At 43.0% G+C, this 21,992-nt stretch overlaps 1 protein-coding gene across 1 annotated transcript in view; it reads right to left on the bottom strand.

The window, feature by feature from the left end:
- The window catches only part of LOC101939123 (prostatic acid phosphatase), a 29,779-nt gene extending 10,114 nt beyond the window's left edge, over window positions 1-19,665 (bottom strand). Inside the window, exons 1-7 of the mRNA XM_024107718.2 lie at window positions 19,472-19,665; window positions 12,473-12,568; window positions 10,891-10,977; window positions 9,681-9,833; window positions 5,731-5,829; window positions 2,745-2,849; window positions 1,789-1,921 (exon numbers count right to left, since the gene is read on the bottom strand). Coding sequence (XP_023963486.2) covers window positions 1,789-1,921; window positions 2,745-2,849; window positions 5,731-5,829; window positions 9,681-9,833; window positions 10,891-10,977; window positions 12,473-12,568; window positions 19,472-19,585 — 787 coding nt within the window. The 5' untranslated portion in view covers window positions 19,586-19,665. The remainder of the gene's footprint in view (window positions 1-1,788; window positions 1,922-2,744; window positions 2,850-5,730; window positions 5,830-9,680; window positions 9,834-10,890; window positions 10,978-12,472; window positions 12,569-19,471) is intronic.
- Window positions 19,666-21,992: the final 2,327 nt, after the last annotated feature.

Genomic DNA, 21,992 nt, shown 5'->3' with positions numbered 1-21,992 from the left:
ATGCATCCTAGAATACTCAAGGAGCTGACTGAGGAGATATCGGAGCCATTAGCAATTATCTTTGAAAAATGATGGAAGATGGCAGAGATTCCAGAAGACTGGAAAAGGGCAAATGTAGTGCCAATCTATAAAAAGGGAAATAAGGAGAACCTGGGGAATTAAAGACCAGTCAGCTTAACTTCTGTACCCTGAAAGATAATGGAGCAAATAATTAAGCTATCAAATTGCAAACATCTAGAAGATAATAAGGTGATCAGTAACAATCAGCATGGATTTGTCAAGAACAAATGCTGTCAAACCAACCTGATAGCTTTCTTTGACAGAGTAACAAGCCTTGTGGATGGGGGGAAAGTGGTAGACATGGTATACCTTGACTTCAGTAAAGCTTTTGATACTGTCTCGCATGACCTTCTCATAAACAAACTAGGGAAATGCAACCTTGATGGAGCTACTATAAGGTGGGTGAAAAACTGGTTTGAAAACCGTTCCCAGAGAGTAGTTATCAGTGGTTCACAGTCATGCTGGAAGGGCATAACAAGTGGGGTCCCACAGGGATCAGTTCTGGGTCTGGTTCTGTTCAATATCTTCATCAATGATTTAGATAATGGCATAGAGAGTACACTTACAACGTTTGCGGATGATACCAAGCTGGGAGGGGTTGCAAGTCTTTTGGAGGATAGGATTAAAATTCAGAGTGAACTGGAGAAATGGTCTGAAGTAAATAAGATGAAATTCAATAAGGACAAATGCAAAGTACTCCACTTAGGAAGGAACAATCAGTTGCACACATAAAAAATGGGAAATGACTGCCGAGGAAGGAGTACTGTGGAAAAGGATCTGGGGGTCATAGTGGATCAGAAGCTAAATATGAGTCAACAACCCTGTTGCAAAAAAAGTGAACATCATTCTGGGATGAATTAGCAGGAGTGTTGTAAGCAAGACACGAGAAGTAATTCTTCTGCTCTGTGCTGATTAGGTCTCAACTGGCGTATTGTGTCCAGTTCTGAGCGTCAAATTTCAGCAAAGATGTGGACAAATTGGAGAAAGTCAAGAGAAGAGTGACAAAAATGATTAAAGGTCTAGAAAACATGACCTATGAGGGAAGATTGAAAAAATTGGGTTTGTTTAGTTTGGAAAAGAGAAGACTGAGGGGGGACATAACAATTTTCAAGTACGTAAAAGGTGGTTACAAGGAGGAGGGAAAAATGTTTTTCTTAACCTCTGAGTATATGAGAAGAAGCAATGGGCTTAAATTGCATCAAGGGAGATTTAGGTTGGACATCAGGAAAAACTTCCTAACTGTCAGGGTGGTTAAGCACTGGAATAAATTGTCTAGGAAGGTTGTGGAATCTCCATCATTGGAGATTTTTAAGAGCCGTTTAGACAAACAGCTGTCAGGGATGGTCTAGATAATACTTAGTCCTGCCATGAGGCAGAGGGACTGGATTAGATGACCTCTCAAGGTTCCTTCCAGTCCTATGATTCTGTCAAGCTCAGGTCAGAATGGCCTTGAATCTTATCCTAGGATTTCTGCAACCATCTCTTAAATTTGGACTAGGGTAACTAAAGGCATTTCTACATTCAGGAAATGTACATTTAGGACATCCCAGGGATCATGCAAATACCAGTGTTCAAAATACATTTTTAAGTGTTTATTACTGTGTCCAGGTATATTTAGAAACACATTGTAGTGCCATTTTAACAAGGAGCTTTGCATGAGTAAGGAGACTTGATTTGTCATATAGTATCAGCTCCTCCCTTTTCAGTGCTGTGTAATATTTTATTTACCTCCCTGTAGTCGTGATTTGTCTTTTGTTTTGTATATCCCAAAGACTGACTGTAAGGACAATGCTGCCAGCTCCTTCATCTTCTTCATTATATCTGGGGAAGCCCATTTAGGGAGAGTATAATTGTGAATACTCTATAGTAAAAAAGGAAAATGAACATTATTTTTCTCCCATTCATTTTCTTTTCCCCCAGCCCACCCTTACACTGTTGCCTTTGGACTCCCTGTGGCTTTCTCCCAGTTCCTTCATCGTGTGGCTTCATTTCCTGGCATCTTCCCCAGAACACCCTTTTAGGGAGGTTCCATTGGGGCCCCAATGGAAATGTAATTCTTTCTCTTACTGCAGTTGCTTTCCATCTTGGTTTCTGCTAGTGTGCGGGTTTGGCATGTCCCGCCTGGCCAACTCACTCCTGCCCCTTCTCTACCACTGGATCTGCAAGGCATAATCTAGTTCATAGTGGGGAACTCTCATTTCCTGACTCCCAGTTCCCTGTTCTAACCACTAGACAATGCTGCTACCGCTTATTTTCAACTTCCAGCTAAGTATTTCTATAGTTACAAGGAGTTGTTCTAAAGAAAATACTTTTTTCTATTAGCAAAAATCATGATGAGCTTCTCAGCATGGTTGAGTAACTACAGTAACTCACTGGGTTGTACAGAAAGGGAAATAATATGAGGAGAAGGATTTTAGTGTCCTGTTTTAAAGGGATGATAAATAACAGGGATGAATGAAGATTAGTTTTCTAAATTGTAAACTATGCTTTGAGAATGTCCTTTTCTAATGCACTAAATTATGCTTCATTATCATTCACCATTCTTCAAATGGTGCTGAAAAGAAACCAAGCTCAGGACAGAACAGAAGATCCGTCATTACTGTGTTTGGTTGAAACCAAATTGCTGTGTTTAGCTGAATCAGATCTTCTGGATTAGTCTCCCTCTCGCTTTCTCTTTTAAATACCTCACAAAGCAGAGTATCGTATGTATTCCAGGCTTTGAACTTATTCAGTTGTTTGAGAGTGTCCAGGTCATATCCTGTGTTAGCTGCCATAGTTTTTAAAACACCCTGAAAGACAAAAACAAAAGGAAACATACACAATGAATGCCTCAATACACTCAGATACATGTTCATGTGGACTCATAGGCCCTGATCCTGCAAACTCTTACACGTGTGCTTAACTTTACACATGTGAATAGTCCCAATGAGGGTTTTTTGTTGTTGCAGTTCTCACTCATGGCCCCTAGATGCTCCTGCTCTTTCGGTTTCTGTGACTGCCTTTTGCTCATCCTTGCTATTATTCATTGGAAGGCTCCACTTGCTGCTTCTTCTCTCCCTGCCTTGAGTACTTCACCCCAAGGAGAGGGTGCAACCTCACTCACCTCTTCAAGTGAACCTTCCAAAATGGGTCAAGTATCAGAGGGGTAGCCGTGTTAGTCTGAATCTGTAAAAAGCAACAGAGGGTCCTGTGGCACCTTTAAGACTAACAGAAGTATTGGGAGCATAAGCTTTCGTGGGTAAGAATCTGAAGAAGTGAGGTTCTTACCCACGAAAGCTTATGCTCCCAATACTTCTGTTAGTCTTAAAGGTGCCACAGGACCTTCTGTTGCTTTTTCGAAAATGGGAGCTCCCTTGGGGAAGTGGATAAAGAGAGAGAAGGCACTGGGGGAAGGGGAAGCGGAAGAGAGGAACAAGGGAAAAAGGAAATGGAAACCCCAAGGCAGGAGGGAGGTGGAGAACCTACGGGATGGAATGGGAACAAAGCCCAGAGGAAGAATTCAGGAAAGAAGGAAGAGAGAAAAACAAATTATGTAGGGACAGGAAGAGGGAAACTGCCTGGATGACTGGAAAAGGGCAATGTTGGGATGGGAGAGATGTCTCACAAAGATGCCAAAAAGGGAACCAGGCTTGCCAGCTGCCCCATGAAGAAGGTGGTGAGGAGAGGAGACAAGACCTGCTATTTGCTCCCAGTCACTCTGGTGAGGATAGCAGACCACCAGCCTTCTCTCTCCCACAGAAGACAACAGTTTGCGGGGGCTGAGCCTCTTAATGGGGGAGGGTTGTTTGTGTATGAGCAGTTGAGCAGTTTGGTGGGGTTGGATAAGCATCCAAAGTTTAAGTTGCTTCTTGAAAACTCTAGGATTCTCCCATCACTGTTTAATATGTGTATTTTACAATATTGGTTCATGCATTTGCAGCTTGTGTCCTTGTGACAAAACATCATTACATATTGCTGTAAGGTTGCAATGTATGCGGCAAAAAATGTAGCGAATGTGGGATTTTCAATCCAGGAAGAGGATCAGTTCTTTGAAACAGCCTGAAAAACTGTATCAGCTTTGGGGTTCTGATAATTAAATGAATCATACGAGACGCCATCTAAATGTCACCAGAAAGTGTACACTCTAGCTGGCAGCCAGGTGACCTCTACACCTCTAGGACTGACTTTGGAAAAATCTTTCAAAAACTGAGCAATCCTGCACCTTGCCTCTGGACTACCAGAATGGCAACCAGTTTGAGAACCACAGTGCTTGACTACCAGTCCTGTGAAAATTAAGCAGAATTACATTGGAGTGAAATGAATGTGAAATATGGAAGCCCCACTATGTCCTTCGCTCCTTGTGAATGATTTATATCACTTTGACTTTATAAAAAAAAAAAAAAACAGTACCCGCAATGTAATGTTTGTGAGAGTTGTCTTTCCTTCTAACCCCGAGGGGCCTGAAACTGCCTGAGGTTATGCAGGGCTCTGCCTTCCTTATCTTTTTTGCAATAACCTATTTAATGCACCATTTCCAGACACCATTTGTGAAGCCCTGCTCATGGTAGGCCTGGTCTATATGTCTCTCAGGCATGTGAAAAATCCAACCCCCCAGAGATCTAGCTATACTGATCTAACCCTTGGTATAGATCAGCACGAGGTCGATGGAAGAATTCTATAGTAATTATATAGTTGGTATAGCTGAGTGTGTGTGTGTGTGGGGGGGGGGCAGGCTTTGTCTCATCCATGAGAGATGTAGCCATACGAAAGTAAATTCCTATTTTAGACCAGGCCTTACTGTGCACTTATTCGTGTGAGTAAGGGTTTCACAGCTGGTTCCGCAGGGACCCTTGCTCTGTGCTCCTGCAGAGGGTGGCTGTGGTGAAGCTGGCCAGCACAGCAGTTGGGGCAGAGTGGGAAGTAAACTGCACAAGGAAAAAGTCGGGCACAGCTTGCTTTCCCCCATAAAACAAGGAATAAGCAGGAACTGCCTAGTGACACTGAGGCAGCACAACTAGGCACTGCTTCAGCAGGCTACCCAGTGTAGCAGTGGCTACTCCATAGACTGTGCTGTGTTGTTCAAGGCCTGTTCACCCTATTTACTTATTGCTAGGCTTACAGAGGCTGTAGCAGGAAAAGTTGGGGGGTATTTGGGTGAAGATGTGTGTCAAGGCCAAAGCAGAAACACCGCTCAACTTTGGGTGAGAGGATGCAAATAAATAGCATTGTAATGTAACTTGTACAAGGAGAAATGCTTGAGTTGTTTTTACATTGGTTTTGTGTTGCAACAGTCACATCCTGAGGTCTTTATTTCTCCTCAGTTTCAGCAGAGTAATCACATCTGTATGATTGGTTTTGTGCTACAGTGTAGTGCAGGAAATTGCTGCCTCCGGAATATTTTCAGTCTCATTAGACTATTTAGCACAAATTAAATATAACTCAAAATAGCCTGAGCTACTTAGTGATACATTCACATCTAAACATTAAAATAAAACTCAAGTTTACATATATATTTAAGACTTGTTCAGTGTACAAGTATATTAATATTTTTATAGTAATATTAGCCTGTCTTGTGGTAATTTTATTTTTAAGAAGCTGTTGTTCCTCGGGAGACGGTAACAGCATTTCAGTAAATGGAAACAATCCAATGTTACAATCTCTTAAGTTTACAGTCTTTCCTTTTTGTTTTACCATATAGGGTTGCAACTTGTTTTGAAATTGCCATGATGTCAGGGTTTCATTCTGAAGTTCATCAAAACATGGACAGTTAGAAGAAGGAAAGTGCAGAATCTGAAATAAAAAAAAGTTAAACTTGTCATGTGGTCAGGCACTTTGAATGGGATCCACACAGGAACTTAGGTGTTGCAAAGTTGGGCATCACAGCGCCTAACTTTTAGGTGCCTAGGAAATAACCGGAACAACACTGGGATCCACAAAGCCTAAGAAAGGGGTCTAAGCTCCCTATCCAATGAAGGGGAGAGGTAGGCTCCTTAGACTGTGATCCACAAAAGCCAGCATGGCTAGGTGGTGAGCTGCCCAAGCTAGCCAATGGCAGTTGCTGATGACAGGGATGTGTGCTAAACACTGGCCGTCTCTCTCAGAGTTAGGTACCTAAGTCCAGGCTGAAGGGAGGCGCGTATCTTTGCTTAGCAATCCATGAATAGGAATCAGCCACATGGAGTCAGACAGCTGAAGTACTTAAGCTACTTCTTGAGACATTGAGTTAAGCGCCTGCCTTGCTCCACACACAACAGCCAGAGGAGGGGGGGCCCACCTTATAGCTTTTTGTCCAGTGGTTAGAGCACTCACCTGGGATCTGTGAGATCCAGGTGCAACTTCCCCCTCTCTGCCAGAGAGGGAGAAAAGATATGATCTGGGGTCTCCACCCTCTCAGGCACATTGTCCAAACCCTGAGCTATGGGATATTCTGATTTAGGGCTTCTTCAGTCTCTCCTGTGGAAGCTGTTGCTAAATAACTATGGCTAAATAATGAAAGAGTGATTGGAGCATGGAGACTGGACCTGGAGTTTCTCACCTCCTAGGTGGTGCCCTAACCACTGACCTACAGCATCTCTCTCTCTCTCTCTCTCTCTCTCTCTCTCTCTTGCCCAGTGAGTGTTCCATTGTGGATAAGTACTTAAACAGTCTGGGGTTTAGGCACCTAAATACCTTGGTGGATCTGGATCATTGTGACTATCTATTTAACCCAACGTGGATCAGATTCATGGACATGCTGCAGCTGCTTTGTGCCAATCCATTGGTGCAAGTTGTTCATATACTTGGTGAATTTGGGCAGTGGAAGATTTTGCTGGCATGTCAAGGAAGCTGTTAATCTAGCTGATCCCTTCTGTCAGAATGACCCTCTTAAGCCGCTGTGTATATCTTAGAACTGCTCTGAGAACTGGCCCATTTCCCAGGATCCAGTGTGTAAAGGCGGTTGAAACTACTTTTTCCCCACTTCTCAACTCCTGAGTCACACCAAATACAGCCCAGCACTGGAACCTGCATATTAGACTGCTGAAAGTTTGATTTCTTTGTCCAAATCCTGCTCTCAGATTCGTGTGTAAAATATGGCATTGTTTCAGTGGAACCACAATAACATGGTACCTGTTTTGCCGTTAAGTATTCTTGGGAATAAACAAGAGACAGAAGTGAATTGTGCTCCTAAATATTGAAAGGGTGCCTATGTAATAGCTTCATTACTGCTTAATTCACCATGTGTGAAATTCATCCTTATTCAGAGAATCTGCCATGTATCACTTAACTCCTGCTTAAGCCCAGCTTTGATGGCTTAAGAGGGACTTCAGTGTTGCATGTCTTGTATTGGCCTTCTCTGACCTAATGTGAATTTCACTCTGGGTAAATTGGGCAGAATGCACCTCCAGTGCTTCCCCCTGTAATGGTCCTTCCTCACTGAAGTGTCAATACAGAGGCTGGAGCAGATGCTAGCAGAAAGGAGTTAACATTTTAAATTGGAAATATTGCATAACCTCCGGAGTGCGTGTTCTTCTGCAATAGCGGCACACCTTGGAGGTTCAAGGCTACGTTGGGAGGCTTTGGAATTGCACAATAACAAACACTCCTTTTGCTTAATTACTACCCTTTGGGTGTTATTACTTAAGCCATTCCCTTTGGTTTCATTAAGTAGTACACAGTGCTGCTAAATGTCAGTTCTTAATGGATCACAATAGGCCAAGAAAATTATCTGTGACCAGGTTTATTACTATATGATACTTTGCCTTGATTTCCCAGTCTGTGTTGTTTGGGGCTTGAAAATACCCAGAGACATTTAGACATGGAAGGCTCGGGAAGACAGAGTTCCTGGCTTACAGGTGGTTGGCCTATTCAGCAGAAACTTCAAGTTGCTCCAGGAAGTCATTGTAATTAAACTTTAATTCCCACACCTGGGAAAGTTGTAGACCTGACAGGAAGAAGAGCACTCATGCAAATGCCCTTGTCTCCTCCCACAGCTCCCTTTCCCTTTAAAGTAGTGACTCAGAGAGTTTGGAGGTTTGTTTTGGATAAACATCTGACAGGTCTGATGCTTATCAAAACCTCTTTCAAGCCCTTCCCACCTGCAAACCTCCCTTCCTCTTGCTTAATTGGAGGACAAAGTGAAGGTTCAAGCTGGGTCACATTGTGTCTGGTCCAGTTTCCTTGAAGCACATCTCACTTTCACACATGGCTTTAGAATGGAGTAGTGCTCATGAACATCTCTGGAGTAGACAGGCAGGGTGGTCTCATGACAGTGGCCCATCCTCTGATGACCTTGATGACATGGTGTGTGGTGGTTTTATTGTTTCTTGTTTCTATTTCCTCAAAGTACTGTAGGTAGCACGAGGAATGAAGCCCTTTCTGTCCCTGCTTTCCGCAGCTTTTGTTCTTGTTAAATCTTTGGCCTGCACAGTGCCTCATTGCAGCAGCCCACCCTGGCTGATAGATCTGTACCTGAGTCAGTCAGGAAGAGTTGTTTATGCCATAGCTTCTACCTGCCCTGTCATTTGTTAGATACATTCACTTGGGCTGTATGCTTCTCAGGGTTGGGTCTGTCTTTCAATTATGTGTTTATACAGCACCTAGCACAATGGGGCTCCAATCTATAACTGAAGCCCCTGGGTGCTACTGCAATATAAATGAGTAATAACCACAGAGAGATCGTTTCAGTTTTGATGTAAATGTCTCTCCTTGGCTGACCTCAGGAGCACACCTGTCAGGCAGGGAAGAGTACAAAGCACATTTAAACTTGAAACCACCTTAAAGGTCTGTCTGTCTGCCTGAAAGAAAGAACCTGCCCCCATGAAAAGATTTTAGTGGAACTTCCTCAGCTTCATTCCTGACAGGATAACATCAGAGCTTCCCTGTGGAGGAATGCATGTCAGCTGTTCAGCCCCTGTAGACTTTCATGCAACAGTTGTGGTTGGGCCTGCATGACTGCATGTATTTATAATAGAGTTACCATATTGGAGCCCCTGAAAAAGAGGACACTTCAAGGGGCCCCAGCCCCGCCCCAACTCCGCCCCTTCCCCGCCCCAAACTCCGCCCCTTCCCTGCCCCACCCCAACGCCGCTCCTTCCCCAACGTCCTCGCCCCAACTCCGCCCCCTCCCCTGAACGCACCCCCCCCGCTCCTCCCCCTCCCCTGCTTCCCAGGAATCAAATGTTTGCGGGAAGCTTGAAACAGGCAGGTAGCAGGTAGGCTGGGGCTGGGGGCCGAGCACCCCTGGCCCCACCGGCCCCAGCCGAGCGGTTCTGGCCCGGCCCCGGCCCTGGCTGAGCAGCGCCGACCGGCGGCATCCCAGCTCGCAGCCACCTCCTCCTGGGCTCCGGCTGCTGCTGCACTGGGGAGAGCGGCGGGAGCTGGGAAAGTTGAACCCCGGGGAGGAGGCGGTCCCCTTACCATGCCTCCCTATTTTCCCAGACATGTTCGGCTTTTTGGAAAATCCTCCCGGACGGGGATTTGAGGACCAAAAAGCCGGACATGTCCGGGAAAATCCAGACGTATGGTAACCCTAATTTATAGACCACCAGCTATGGAAAGTGTGGGATTGAACATGTTGAGAAGAATGATATTTTCTCATCTCCTAATTTGTGTTCCTACTGAAAAATCTGATCAGAGGTGGAAAGTTCCCAATTGGTACTCACATGGTCTTTTGATAGTGGCGCAGTGCGTACTGGGATGGGTTGCCAAAGGATCTGGGGATTCCAGATCTGGTTGCCCACTGGGGGAAAGAGTCCGGCGAGATATACCTGAGCGCTCATAATGGTTCGATCATAATCTGTGCTTTGAATGAAAATCTGAAAGTAAAATGACAAATATTTTTTTCCTAATAATTAACAAGAGGGCAATTTTATCCAAATTCCCATTCCATGCTTCCCTCTTTTCCTTTCTCCTGTTTTGCATAAATCACAAAAGGTGAAATTCACCCTTGTGCAGAGGGCTAGCAGTAGATTTGTGCACCACTTAAGTCACACTTAAGTCCTGTTTCTAGGAATCTACTTCATCAGTCTAAATGGAATTTCTCGACGGCACCTTTTACCTTGGAATCTAAACACTGAAAAAATTATGAATAAGCATTAAAATCTAGATTAAAAATCATTTATTTGTTCCTCTGAGATTCAAGCATGTATCGGCATAGGAGCTGGAACTAGAGGCGTGGGGGGTACTGCAGCACCCCCTGGCTTGAAGTGGTTTCTATTATATACAGGGTATACAGTTTGGTTCAATGGCTCTCAGCACCCCCACTATAAAAATTGTTCCGGCACCCCTGTGTATAGTTTGTATGTTTAAGATGTGTTTTAAATTACTTGTGTGTGCCATTTCTGGGGCAAGGTTGACAGTTTACACCTGGGCGTTTGCTGGTGCTGCCTTCATTCCCCTTCCCATCATAGTTCACAGTATATCCTATTACTTCCATTATATACATTTTTTGCAATAAGAATTTTCTCAGCTAATAGGCCCCTGATTAGGATATCATCCAAGTATCAGCCTTTTCAGCCATGCTTAGAGCATTTCTCATCTTCAACCTCATCCATTAGCCCAGTGGAGCAGGATTTTAGGAAAATGTGGAACTGTAATGCAGTTTCCCTCCCTCTCTTGTGACTTTCTGAAATTCTGTTAACCCTTTATATGATGTGCTCTATGGCCAAAATTTTCAAATTTAGGTGCTTAACGTTAGGTTCCTTAATTTATATTTATGCATCTAATTAAGTGGCCTGATTTTCAAAAATGCTGAAATGTTGTTAACCTTATCTCTTGCTTTAATATGGTAGAGGTTTTTTTTGACCCAGTAGTACAAGTCTCACAGTCCAATGGTGCAAGAGAACTTTCCTTCACACGAATTCTGATGCTTACCTCATTCCGGTTATATGTGGCATTCAAGAAGTTTGAGTATCTTTTCCGCATATACTGTCCAAGCTTATATTGCTGCTGCATTCCAATCTGTGTGGACAGCAGTACAGGTGAGTGTCAGTTTAAGGTGGTTGTGAAACTTTAATACAGCTTTTCTTTCCACGCTTCCTTCTGTCTTCAGTGAATTTTTCAAGTGATCATTAACCATTTTTATGCCATATTGTATGCTTTGTGCATGTTTACATCTTGTTTTTCAACGGGAATGTTCACTTATATCCATAAACTAGTATCAGTATACTAGGACACTATACTTTCTAAGATATTGAGGGTGTTAATAGTTAAGTCATAGTTTATGTCCTGCTGTGAGAGATGTTGGGCCTGATTCTACTCTCACTTAGAGCTTTCATACTGATGTAACTCCACTGACTTCAGCAGAGTAATTCCTGATTTACACTGTAGGGTGTGTGTGAGGAGAATCATGCCCAGTAAGTTGAGTGGTAAGTTAGTGCCAAATGAGTGTGTTTGTTTATTTGATTCAAATACTTATGAAGAAAATGATTTGCTTATTCATAATAACTCACTGTTACTAAATTATTGATCTGACTCCTGAGTTTTTAGCTTGACTCTCATCCCAAGATACATTCTGCCATCTTGTTTTGGTGTAACAGCAGCATGTCTTGGAGTGGTATTCTATCTGTTCTATTAGATCTCTCCAAGACTGTGGGTAGGATCCCTTAACCTTTAGCAGCCAAACAAGCACTTTTATTGAACTGGAGTCTCAGAGATCCACAAAAGAATTTCACATACTTAGAATAAAAAATAATGAATGGAACATTTCAAAATTATTAATCATAGAATCATAGAATCATAGAATATCAGAGTTGGAAGGGACCTCAAGAGGTCATCTAGTCCAACCCCCTGCTCAAAGAAGGACCAATTCCCAGCTAAATCATCCCAGCCAGGGCTTTGTCAAGCCGGGCCTTAAAAACCTCCAAGGAAGGAGACTCCACCACCTCCCTAGGTAACGCATTCCAGTGTTTCACCACCCTCCTAGTGAAATAGTTTTTCCTGATATCCAACCTGGACCTCCCCCACTGCAACTTGAGACCATTGCTCCTTGTTCTGTCGTCTGCCACCACTGAGAACAGCCGAGCTCCATCCTCTTTGGGATGGTTAATTAGTTAATTTTAATTAATTAATTTTTAATTAATGAAAATAAATTAGAGCAGCTTTCTACAAGCTAAGACAAAGAAGTTTTTTCTTATCTTAAATAGAGTGCCAACACAAATATAGGTCTAACCAGCATGATTATCTATTTTTTTTTAAAATTTAATTTGCATCTTATCTGAATACAGTCACATCATCAGGAAGGTGCGCAATACCTTCCCCCTAGGCTGAGTCACATCTCTACCTATAAAGAGCCAGATGGAATTTAACACCTACTGGTGAAATATCACTGCACTAAAGGTTTAATTTATGAATTACACCTACCTGGTTAGTTGCTAATATTTTGTCAGTCACAGATCAGACACCTGCATAATTTTTATTGCATTAATGTTCTAATTTCTGTGAAAAGCCAACAAACCTTGGTAAGCTGTCCAAATCCCTGTGGCCATTCGCTTTCTTTGTGTAGACCAGTTGGAAAGTTTTCAATTGGGGTTCGGTCACCATGTCGAAAAACCTAGTCAGATGAATCAAAGACTGAATTAATTCCCTTTGAGTTTCCTTTTTACTTGTCTGGAAGACTAGCATATCATTTTAGTCCTAGCACCTCTTGGGGAATCCAAAGAACTGGAGAGTCTGCAGAAACACCGGTCAACCCATCAAGTCTGATTGAAGTATATATTAAGATATTGAGATATCATTGTGGTGCCCACTGAACTGTGAATAGGAACAGTCCGATGATTTTTCCCACATAGGACATAAAAGTATATTGGCCAAAATTTTGAAACCCGGATGCAAGAGGTAGGCATCCAAAGCCATATTTAGGCACCTAAACAAGTGGCCTGATTGACTTGAGAATACTCACATCTGAAAACCAGACCACTGATTCGGGGGCCTAAATATGGATTTAGGTTCTTAGCTTTGGCTAAGTAAATAGTAAATACCTACTGATATTAGTAAATATCTACTGACTGCTATTCCCCCCCCCCCCCCCCCACACACACACACTCTTGCATAAGGGCAAGGCACAATCTGGCTCCATTGGATCTAGATACTAATATACATTATCTCAATGTTACTTCCTGTTTTGGTCACCTCAGATGACGGGACTGTTCTTAAAAGTTTGAATTCAAGAATTTGTTTCCATTAACCCTGAAAACAGGGGGTATTGAATTTTTTGCCCTTACATATGTCTGAAATGACTGGTATGCCATGTAAATCTGATTGATTTAAGAAGGTACCTACCTAGATTTTGGGTGGACTTGGAGTGAAATCCTGGCCCTTTGAAGTCATTGGGAGTTTTGCTATTAACTTCAATGGGACCAGGATTTTACCCTGAGAGTTTGGTCCCTCTGATAAGCAGAACACGTGAGCTACTGTGCATGCACATGCAAGGCAAGTGGTGACATGAGTCATGCATCAGAGGGCATATATGATTGCTTTTGTGGTCTTTTTATTCCAGTGTACAAAGAAAGTGCCAGCCCTACATATTCTGTTCTAAATAGCTCTGAATAACTCTGAATTTCCCTTGCCAACTCACTCATACTGTAGGGTCACAAAAATGCCTCCCACCAAACCCTCCCCCCATTTTATCCTGTACCCCATTTAAAACAATCTCAGACTCATTCCCTGACTTTGCCTTTGCAGTACTATGGACTAGATGCTTCTTTGAGAATAAATGCATCACACTTCCACAAAGCAATTTGATTTTGCAAACAGCTTCATTATAAATAATACTTTCCACTGCTACTGCACCTTTCATCCCAGAAACTCACAAAACTTTACAAATATTAAGTAAGTCCCCCAGTGCCCGATGTGAGGTGTATTATTATTATTTATATTCACTTTACAGATGGTAACCTAAAGCATGCAGCTTTTAACCACTGTCCTAAAAGTGCCAGTTACCATGCCCACCCTTCCTGGTAGCCCTCTAGACCAATATCCACAAACACCAGGTGGTAAGGTGAGTGTTAAAAATAAAGAAAAGCTGCCAGTCCTTTAAGGTGAATGTAACTGTATTTTTACCAATTCAGAGTTCATCTTGCTAGAGTAGATGTCCCGACTAACACCTAAAGCAGTATAAAGAAGCTTTCTGTAAGGTGCTAATGTTGTGAATAAATGTTGCAGAAGAAACACAGAACCCTAAATTCCTGAACTCTGGTGTTGGGATGTAAGCAAAGGAGAATCTGATTTTCAATATAATGTTTCATATCTATGTGTAATTTTTAATTCCACACTTTTTTGTTACTGATTTAAAATCTTAAAACAGTGTTTTCAATCCCTTCTCAGGGTACCTCTAATGAACAAGATAATTAAGTAAAGAGCTGTGTTCCCTGATGATTGAATCAAGTGGACAGGGTGGGAAGGAATGTGGGACACTTGCATCTCTGCTGGGGGGATGGGGAAGAAAAGTCGTTTGTTTCTTTGGCCAAATATTTGTCATGTTGACATACCACAGGTCTCTTGTGGGATTAATTTGCTCTTTTAGAGAAGCAGATGGCTTTGCTAAGAATGAAGATTAAATTCCCAATTAAAAGGCAGCTATGTAATTTGCATGCAACTGAAAATATAACTTCATAGCAAGACATTTTTTTCCTAATTTTAAGCCCAGACCAACTCCCATTGAAGTCAGTAGAAAGACTTCCGTAGACTTCAATGACTATTGGCTCGAGCCCTTGATACAGAAGCATGCCTTATTTGTTAACTAGTAGCAAGTCACTAAAATCATGGTAGATTTGTAGTAGTAGCACTCAGCATCCTGAACTCTGTATGCAACATAACTTCTTGCACACTCTTCAGTTCAAAGTTCTCTCCTTCAAGAACATTTATGGTGCTGAGTAAAACAGCATTGTAGCTCTGTCTGGGTGGGTAAAGAACGGGAACGTGCGAGGGAGTTTTAAAGATGAAAACATATAAACCAGTGTCCTTTCTGTTCGGTGTAGATTAAAGAAACCTTTTTCAGAAGAGGAGGGATTTACCCTCTTCTGAAAAGTTTCGTGGCTTCTTTAAGTCCACACAAAGCAGAAAAGACCTTGGTTTGTATGTCTTCATCTAAAGATCACTGCATAGCATAAACTTTATGTAACTCCATTTCTCTGTATTGGAAGGGTGAAGAGCTGAATAAAGACTACTGAGGCCTAAGCCCATGGGTCTTGGAAGTCACAACAGAGGAGGAGGTTGAGTTTATAGGTTTAACAAAAACAAATTGCCTCCCAAAACTGGAGTGTTTGAACAATATTTATAAACGGGGTTTCCTTCCCTTTTGTCCTTATCTTGTTTCCATCTTTCCAGAGATGGGCCCAAGCCAAAACGCTGCATTCGAATGACTCCCCCAAGTTTGTAGAAGTTTGAATCTGAACTTCACAGCTAGGATCCATCTCTCCTTGCATAACTCAGAGCACAGAAGATGGCAAGTGTGGGCAGAACCATAATGCACAAAAAAGAGCAGAAGGGGAAATTGAGTGGGTGGGGAACATCTGGTATTGTCCATTGGAAAACATAGTAAATTATGCGCTCACTCTGTGCCATACTAACCCCAACAGAGAGATCATAGAGAGAGTGGGGAGGCAAAAGCAGTATGGCAATGAAACCAGCCATGCTACCAGTGCCAGGAAATCCACAGAGGCTGGGAAGTTGAGCAGGTTTGCTCAAGGTTCCAAAGTGTTTGAACTATTATTGTTCCTGGGTTCTTTGCCTGTGTGCCACACCCCTGTGCCTCTTCTCCAATGCTGCCTATCCTGTGTTACAACAGGGAGGATTTGGCGCAACTTCAGCGTCTCAGAAATGACTCACCTTTTGGGCGAGTGACTTCTTTCCTAGATCCGTGGGCGGGGACTATATGGCTCTATGAATCTGTGATTTATAGATGCAATGTCTTAGAAGTTCATTTCTACCTAATGGGATTCTGCTAGATATTTCCCATTTTTTCTACCAGATCTCATTTGACATTCAGCATCAGGGCCCTGCACACCAGCTTCAGTGGAGGTTAAAGTTTACACGTCAGAAGGAAAGTCAAAATAGCATTTTGATAAAATGGCTTAAATTATTCCTGTTCAGTGAAAAGAACTAGTGGTTTGTAAAACACAAAGTGCAGAGTCAGCGCAAAGGTGAAAGTCAGCTGGAGAAAGCTTGGCAGCTTTTCAGAATGTGGCAAAGTCCTGAAAGTAAGAAAGGGAAATATTTGTCTTGTTTACTGCTGCAGGTGTGCTTTATGCTGTGAGTTGCTGCTAGGAGGGAAAAGTAATAAGAAAAAGAAAGGGGTGAAAATGGTTTCCATTTCGGCACATCATTTCAGTATATCGTTCAAACTCAAATCAGTGAGCCCAGGAGACAACACTTAAAAGATAAGAATTCAATCCAGTGAAGCTGTGCCAGGGAAGGGGAAATATGCTCTGGTGGTAAGACCCAGATCTATAGAAATTGTATAGCTGATTGCTCAAGCAACTAAAGGGTAACTGGAATACTAGAATAATGTAGCCTTTATCTGAAAAGGAGGAGAATTTACATGAAAATTCTCTGGAATAGCAATTCTTGTAAGTAAGGAAATAAATAAATAAAATGGGGTATGCTATCCTAGAAATAAATGGAGTACTATGTTCTTTTTTAGTGGGTGGGAGAAAGTGAATGGAATAGAGGTAAAGAGGTGGTTCTTAGATATTAAGGACTTGATTCTCCAAGAAAGTGAGCACCTCCTATGAATGGCTCTGCAGAGCTCTCAGTTAATAAATTGGGTCAGGACATCAATTTGTAGAACATAGTTACACCTATTCAGCTCAAGCTTAAGTTGCTTTAGAGTAGTGGTCCTCAAACTATGGGGTGGGCCTCCCAAGGCATGAGAAAGTGTCAAAGGAGGTGCGGGCTGTATCCTTTTCTTGGGGGTGTGTGTGGGGGGGAAGAGCTCTGGCTGTCAGTCACGATTAGCTGGGGCTCGTGCAGAAGGGCCATGCACATCCAGGAGGTGGGGATAAAGGGGACAGCTGGAGTCCTGGCAGCCTGGGGCTGACAGCTGGAGCCCCAGCCTCTTCTTCCCCACCCCACGCCTCAATCCCTCACCGAAAGCAGCCTTGGGATCTTCTTCCCCCCCATCCATCACATGGAGGTGGTGGGGCTCCAGCTGCCAGCGTTGTGGGAGCAGCAGCAGCGCAAAAATAAGGGTGGCAGTGGGACTCTAAGTCTGCTGTGAAAGGTGATATTGATGAATATCACTTTTCACATTGACACCCAGTGGTGCTGGAACAGTTTTTAGAGTGGGAGCAGGTCCAATCAGAGGGGGAGTCAGGAGGACCATTTGGCCTGGGCCTCAAGCTTAAAGGGCGCCTCAAAGGAATTGCTTCAAGAAATACTCAAACTTGGACTCTGGGATGTTTCCTAATATCACAATTGCATTGTGTATTTTTGTCAGTTTGCCTTCATCAGTGGCTTCAGGTGAAAGCACCTTCAACGTGTTATAATAATATATAACAATAATAATAATAATAAGCAGTGTTGAAGCAGGTAAAGAACTAGCACTGTTCAACTATGGGACAAGAGCATTTGAATGGGCTTGCTATGCTTAATATCAACTGTGATATTGCATGAAAGATAGATTTTTCCTCAATAATTAGTGCATTTGCACAGACAAAGGCTAGAAAAGCATTTGTTAAATAAAAAATATTCAAATTATGTCTCACTCTTTTTTTTGGTGCCTTATTTTATTTTCATGTGGCGTCTTTTTTATTATTATTATTATGGGTAGGGGCCTCAAAAGCTGGAAGTGGCCTGGGCCTCTCTGGACCTCTGAGAGGGCCTGAGTGGGGATGCTGAGCTGTGGCCCCCCCTTACCCCTGTCCCTACAGCTGGGGTTGGGAACAGGGCCATGGCTTCGGGAGGGGGGACACGGACAGGGGTAAGGGGGTCAAGGCTGAGGCCACAGCTAGGGGTGGGTGCGGAGGTTAGGGCCAGGAGAGGAGCCCTGGGTACAAGGCCAGAAGCAGAGCCCCAGACACGGGGCCAGCAGCCAGGACCCTGCATACGCAAAACCTAGGGGTGCTGCAGCAACCCCACAGCTCTACTTCCCACACCTATGTTGCCACTCTTCTGTGTTGCTGCTGGTGTGCACTGCCTTCAGAGCTGGATGCCTGGCCAGCAGCCGCTGCTCTCCGCTCTGCCTTCAGAGCTGGGTGGCGCTATATGTACTTGGGGGGCGGGGGTGCAGGGACATAAACGACTACAGACACAAAGAAGGGGGCCCCGATCAATACGTTTGAGAACCACTGCTTTAGAGAGTTCCTTTCTCCAGATGTGCCATCTGCCTGATGCCACCTATGCATTCAGTGCTCTTTCACTCACTTTAATACTCTTAAATATTCCTATATACATGCACTAATGAATGGGACAGATTTTGAACATGTTGCTGAAAACAGAACTTGGATCTCTTTTTTGCCTGGTGCCTGATCCATCTCCCTTTGAGATTCCCACTGAAGTCAATGGGAGTAGGATAAGATGTTCTGGCCCACGAGCCAAATGGTTCTCCTACTAACGTCAGCCAATAGAGACATAAGAAATATCACAGATTCTTTCTTTGGCACAGACAGTAGAGTAAGCACACAATAGGTCATACTGTTTTCTCTACATGGATCAGTAAGTGCTCATTGGGAACTGTGGAAGGTATAAGAATGTTTGGATAACAGAGTTTCTTGGAAACAACACTTTAACTGAATCTTCTTTATCACTGCCACCCGTACATATATTTAAAAAGAAAGATATAAAGGGCCAGCTTCAAAACATACTATTTAAATTCCAGATCCATTGGGGGGGAAAGCCTCCCCTAATCTGTTGAGGGGAAATGGATGTTATATTGTCATTCTATAGACTTTAAAACTAGAAATGAGCATGAAAAATTGTTGCAGCCAGTTTCCAAATTCATCCTAGTTAATGCAGCATGTACATCACAACACTGTATAAATGAAGCTTCATATGCCTCGGCATGCTGCTGGGCCAATTCAGCTGTCATAAGAAATAAAATACATGCATTTTTAGCATGCCTTCCATTTGAATTTACCTTTGAAACACCTATGAGCTAAGCAAGTATCCTCAATTCTACAGATGGGAAAACTGAGGCACATAGAGATTGACACGGGCACACAAAGGATGGGAGGGACAGACAAGGATAGAACCCCAATCTCTTGACTGCCATTCATGTGCTTTAAACACACATTTTGGGGGTTCTTTTATCTTGTAAAAAATCTTTACAATTTGACTTATTTTATCTTCATTAAGATGAGCCTTTAAGGCTTGATTGTAGGTACATAGAAATGCCTACAATATTTCTTTCCTTGTGGAATCTGTACAAAGAGGGGTTGAAATCTTACATTTTTATCAATTCAAGGAACACCATACTAAAATCATTACCAGCGATTAAATGAAGAGGCCATCTACTTACGGCAACCACACATTTCAGCGTTCTTTCTGCAGCAGTTTGGTGAAGCAGAATGAGAAAAAGACTAAAAGCGAAGCAAAAACTCCTGGACCTGCATGGAAGCCGTGTCGTTCCCATCGTGGCAGCAGCTGGAAAAGCTTTGTAGCTACAGTAGCTCTTCAGGTTTATCAACCTGAAGTGAAGCTGTACTTTCAAAAGGACAAAAGGGGTGGATCTGCTTCCTGTGCATTTCAAATGCAGGAGAAACTTGGGGGTGATTATGTAACACATCTATCCTTTTAAATCATTTTCTTTCGAGGTTGCTGTTTACATTCTTTTTAACCTAATTCAGTGTTGCCAGAAGGCAAGTAAAAAGAATGCCAAATCTATTATTTTTACTAACTCTCATGATTTTAAGACCAATCTCATGATTTTTGGTGAGCCTGCCTCATGAGTTTTGAACATTTGGGGTTGACAATAGTGTGGTTTTGTTTTTTCCCATGTGATTTGGGGGGGAGGGGTTAAAAATAAGGGGGTCATCATTCCATAAATAACCAGATTTGCAGATTTTTGCATCTCTGCTTTGTCTATATTTTTCAGTTCTTGGACACTTTACAGGAGGCAGTACGGCCTGGAGGAATAAGCATTGGACTAGGAGAAGGGCAATCCTCAGTTTCCCTTTGCTCCCTCCCAGTCACCTCTTCTCCCCCTTCACCACTATTTTAAGCCCTTCTTCCATTCCTCCACCATTCTCCTCCTACACTCTAACTCAACTTCCCACAACCATGTCAAGCTACTTTTTAAAAATAATATAAACAAAAACTAAAATATATTAAAACTACCCTGTTCCCAACAACTGTAAAATAACCTCCTAGATGCATGTGCAGCTCTCAGAGCAACAGTACAGTAGAACCTCAGAGTTACGAACACCAGAGTTACGAACTGACGGTCAAATACACACCTCATTTGGAACTGGAAGTACACAATCAGTCAGCAGCAGAGACAAAAAAACAAACCAAAACCAAAACAAAATACAGCGTTAAATGTAAACTACTAAAAAAATAAAGGGAAAGTTTAAAAAAGATTTGACAAGGCAAGGAAACTGTTTCTGTGCTTGTTTTATTTAAATTAAGATGGTTAAAAGCAGCATTTTTCTTCTGCATAGTAAAGTTTCAAAGCTGTATAATGCCAATGTCCAGCTGGGAACTTTTGAAAGAACAATCATAATGTTTTGTTCAGAGTTATGAATGTTTCAGAGTTACGAACAACCTTCATTCCCGAGGTGTCCCTAACTCTGAGGTTCTACTGTATGATTTTGTACTTGTAAGTACTGGCCTCACTTTCTGCTGCAAGCCTATTCTACCCTTTGAATCTGTTTGTGTTCTGGCTTATTTAGGCCCCAATCCTGCAATGAACACTGTGTAGGTGGATCCCTGAGCTCACACTGAGCCCACTGCAGAATCGGGGCTATAGATTGTGATCAATTGGATGCAGACTGTGCCTGTAAAGTGCCAAGTACATTTTAGACACGATACAAACAACAAACAATAATTACAGTTCTGGTTCTGAAATGGCTGTGAGCAGGTTGCTTAACCTTCCTGCCGTGGCTTTCCCCTCTATAAAATAGGGACAATGATGCTTTCACACTCACCTCCCAAGGGCTGTGTGCAGACTAATTAGTTAGTGTTGGCAAAGTGCTAAAAAAGCACTAAGTATTATTATTGGTAATGATTTCTTGGGAATTGTCCAAAGTGCCCCATTCCTATCACTCCCAAACATGCCTCAGTGTCCTCCATTGAGCTCCGGCAGTAGTGATCTGAGGACGGAGTACAAAGCACACCTTACCGTTTTAATTTTAGTTTAAAATGTATCAAGAGGCTATATGTATCCTATAAGTCACAAGGCCTTCAGAGCTCCATCTGGTGACGGGGTGCGGAAGGGGTTTCAGGGTGCAGGCTCTGGGCAGCACTTACCTCAGGTGGTCCCGGGAAGCAGCGACATCTCCCTCTGGCTCCTAAGCGGAGGCCTGACCATGTGGCTCTGCGCGCTGCCTGCGCCTACAGGCACTGTCCCCTCAGCTCCCATTTGCCACGGTTCCTGGCCAATGGGAGCTGTTGAGCTGGCGCTGGGGGCAGCGTGCATAGCCCCTGTTGCTGTCCCTCTGCCTAGGAGTCAGAGGGAGATGCTGGCAGCTTCCCAGGAATCACGCAGAGCCGGGTAGGGTGCCTACCTGTGCCGCCAATCAGCCACCAGGGTCTCTTTTCGACCAGGTGTTCCAGTTGAAAACCAGACACCTGGCAACCCTATGCAGGGCAGACCTAGTGTTATTCCCATGTTATATACTGACCTAGTCTTATGTAAAATTCCTTCCAAATTTAACATAAGCTGATCATCTTCCTCTAGTTTTTTAAACCAGCCAGTAGAATGTAATATTGTGGCTTTAGAATTCTGTTGAATGGTTCTAAAGTCAGTAGAGAGGATACTATTCTCTATTAAAGCTACACGTACACTATGAGCTAGGGGTGTGATTCTCTTGCTCCTGTAC

This window comes from Chrysemys picta, chromosome 2 (assembly GCF_011386835.1).
Source record: "Chrysemys picta bellii isolate R12L10 chromosome 2, ASM1138683v2, whole genome shotgun sequence".
In the NCBI taxonomy this organism is placed as follows: Eukaryota; Metazoa; Chordata; order Testudines; family Emydidae; genus Chrysemys; species Chrysemys picta.
Note: the sequence above shows the minus strand (reverse complement) of the source record. Positions and strands in the feature narration are given on the sequence as shown.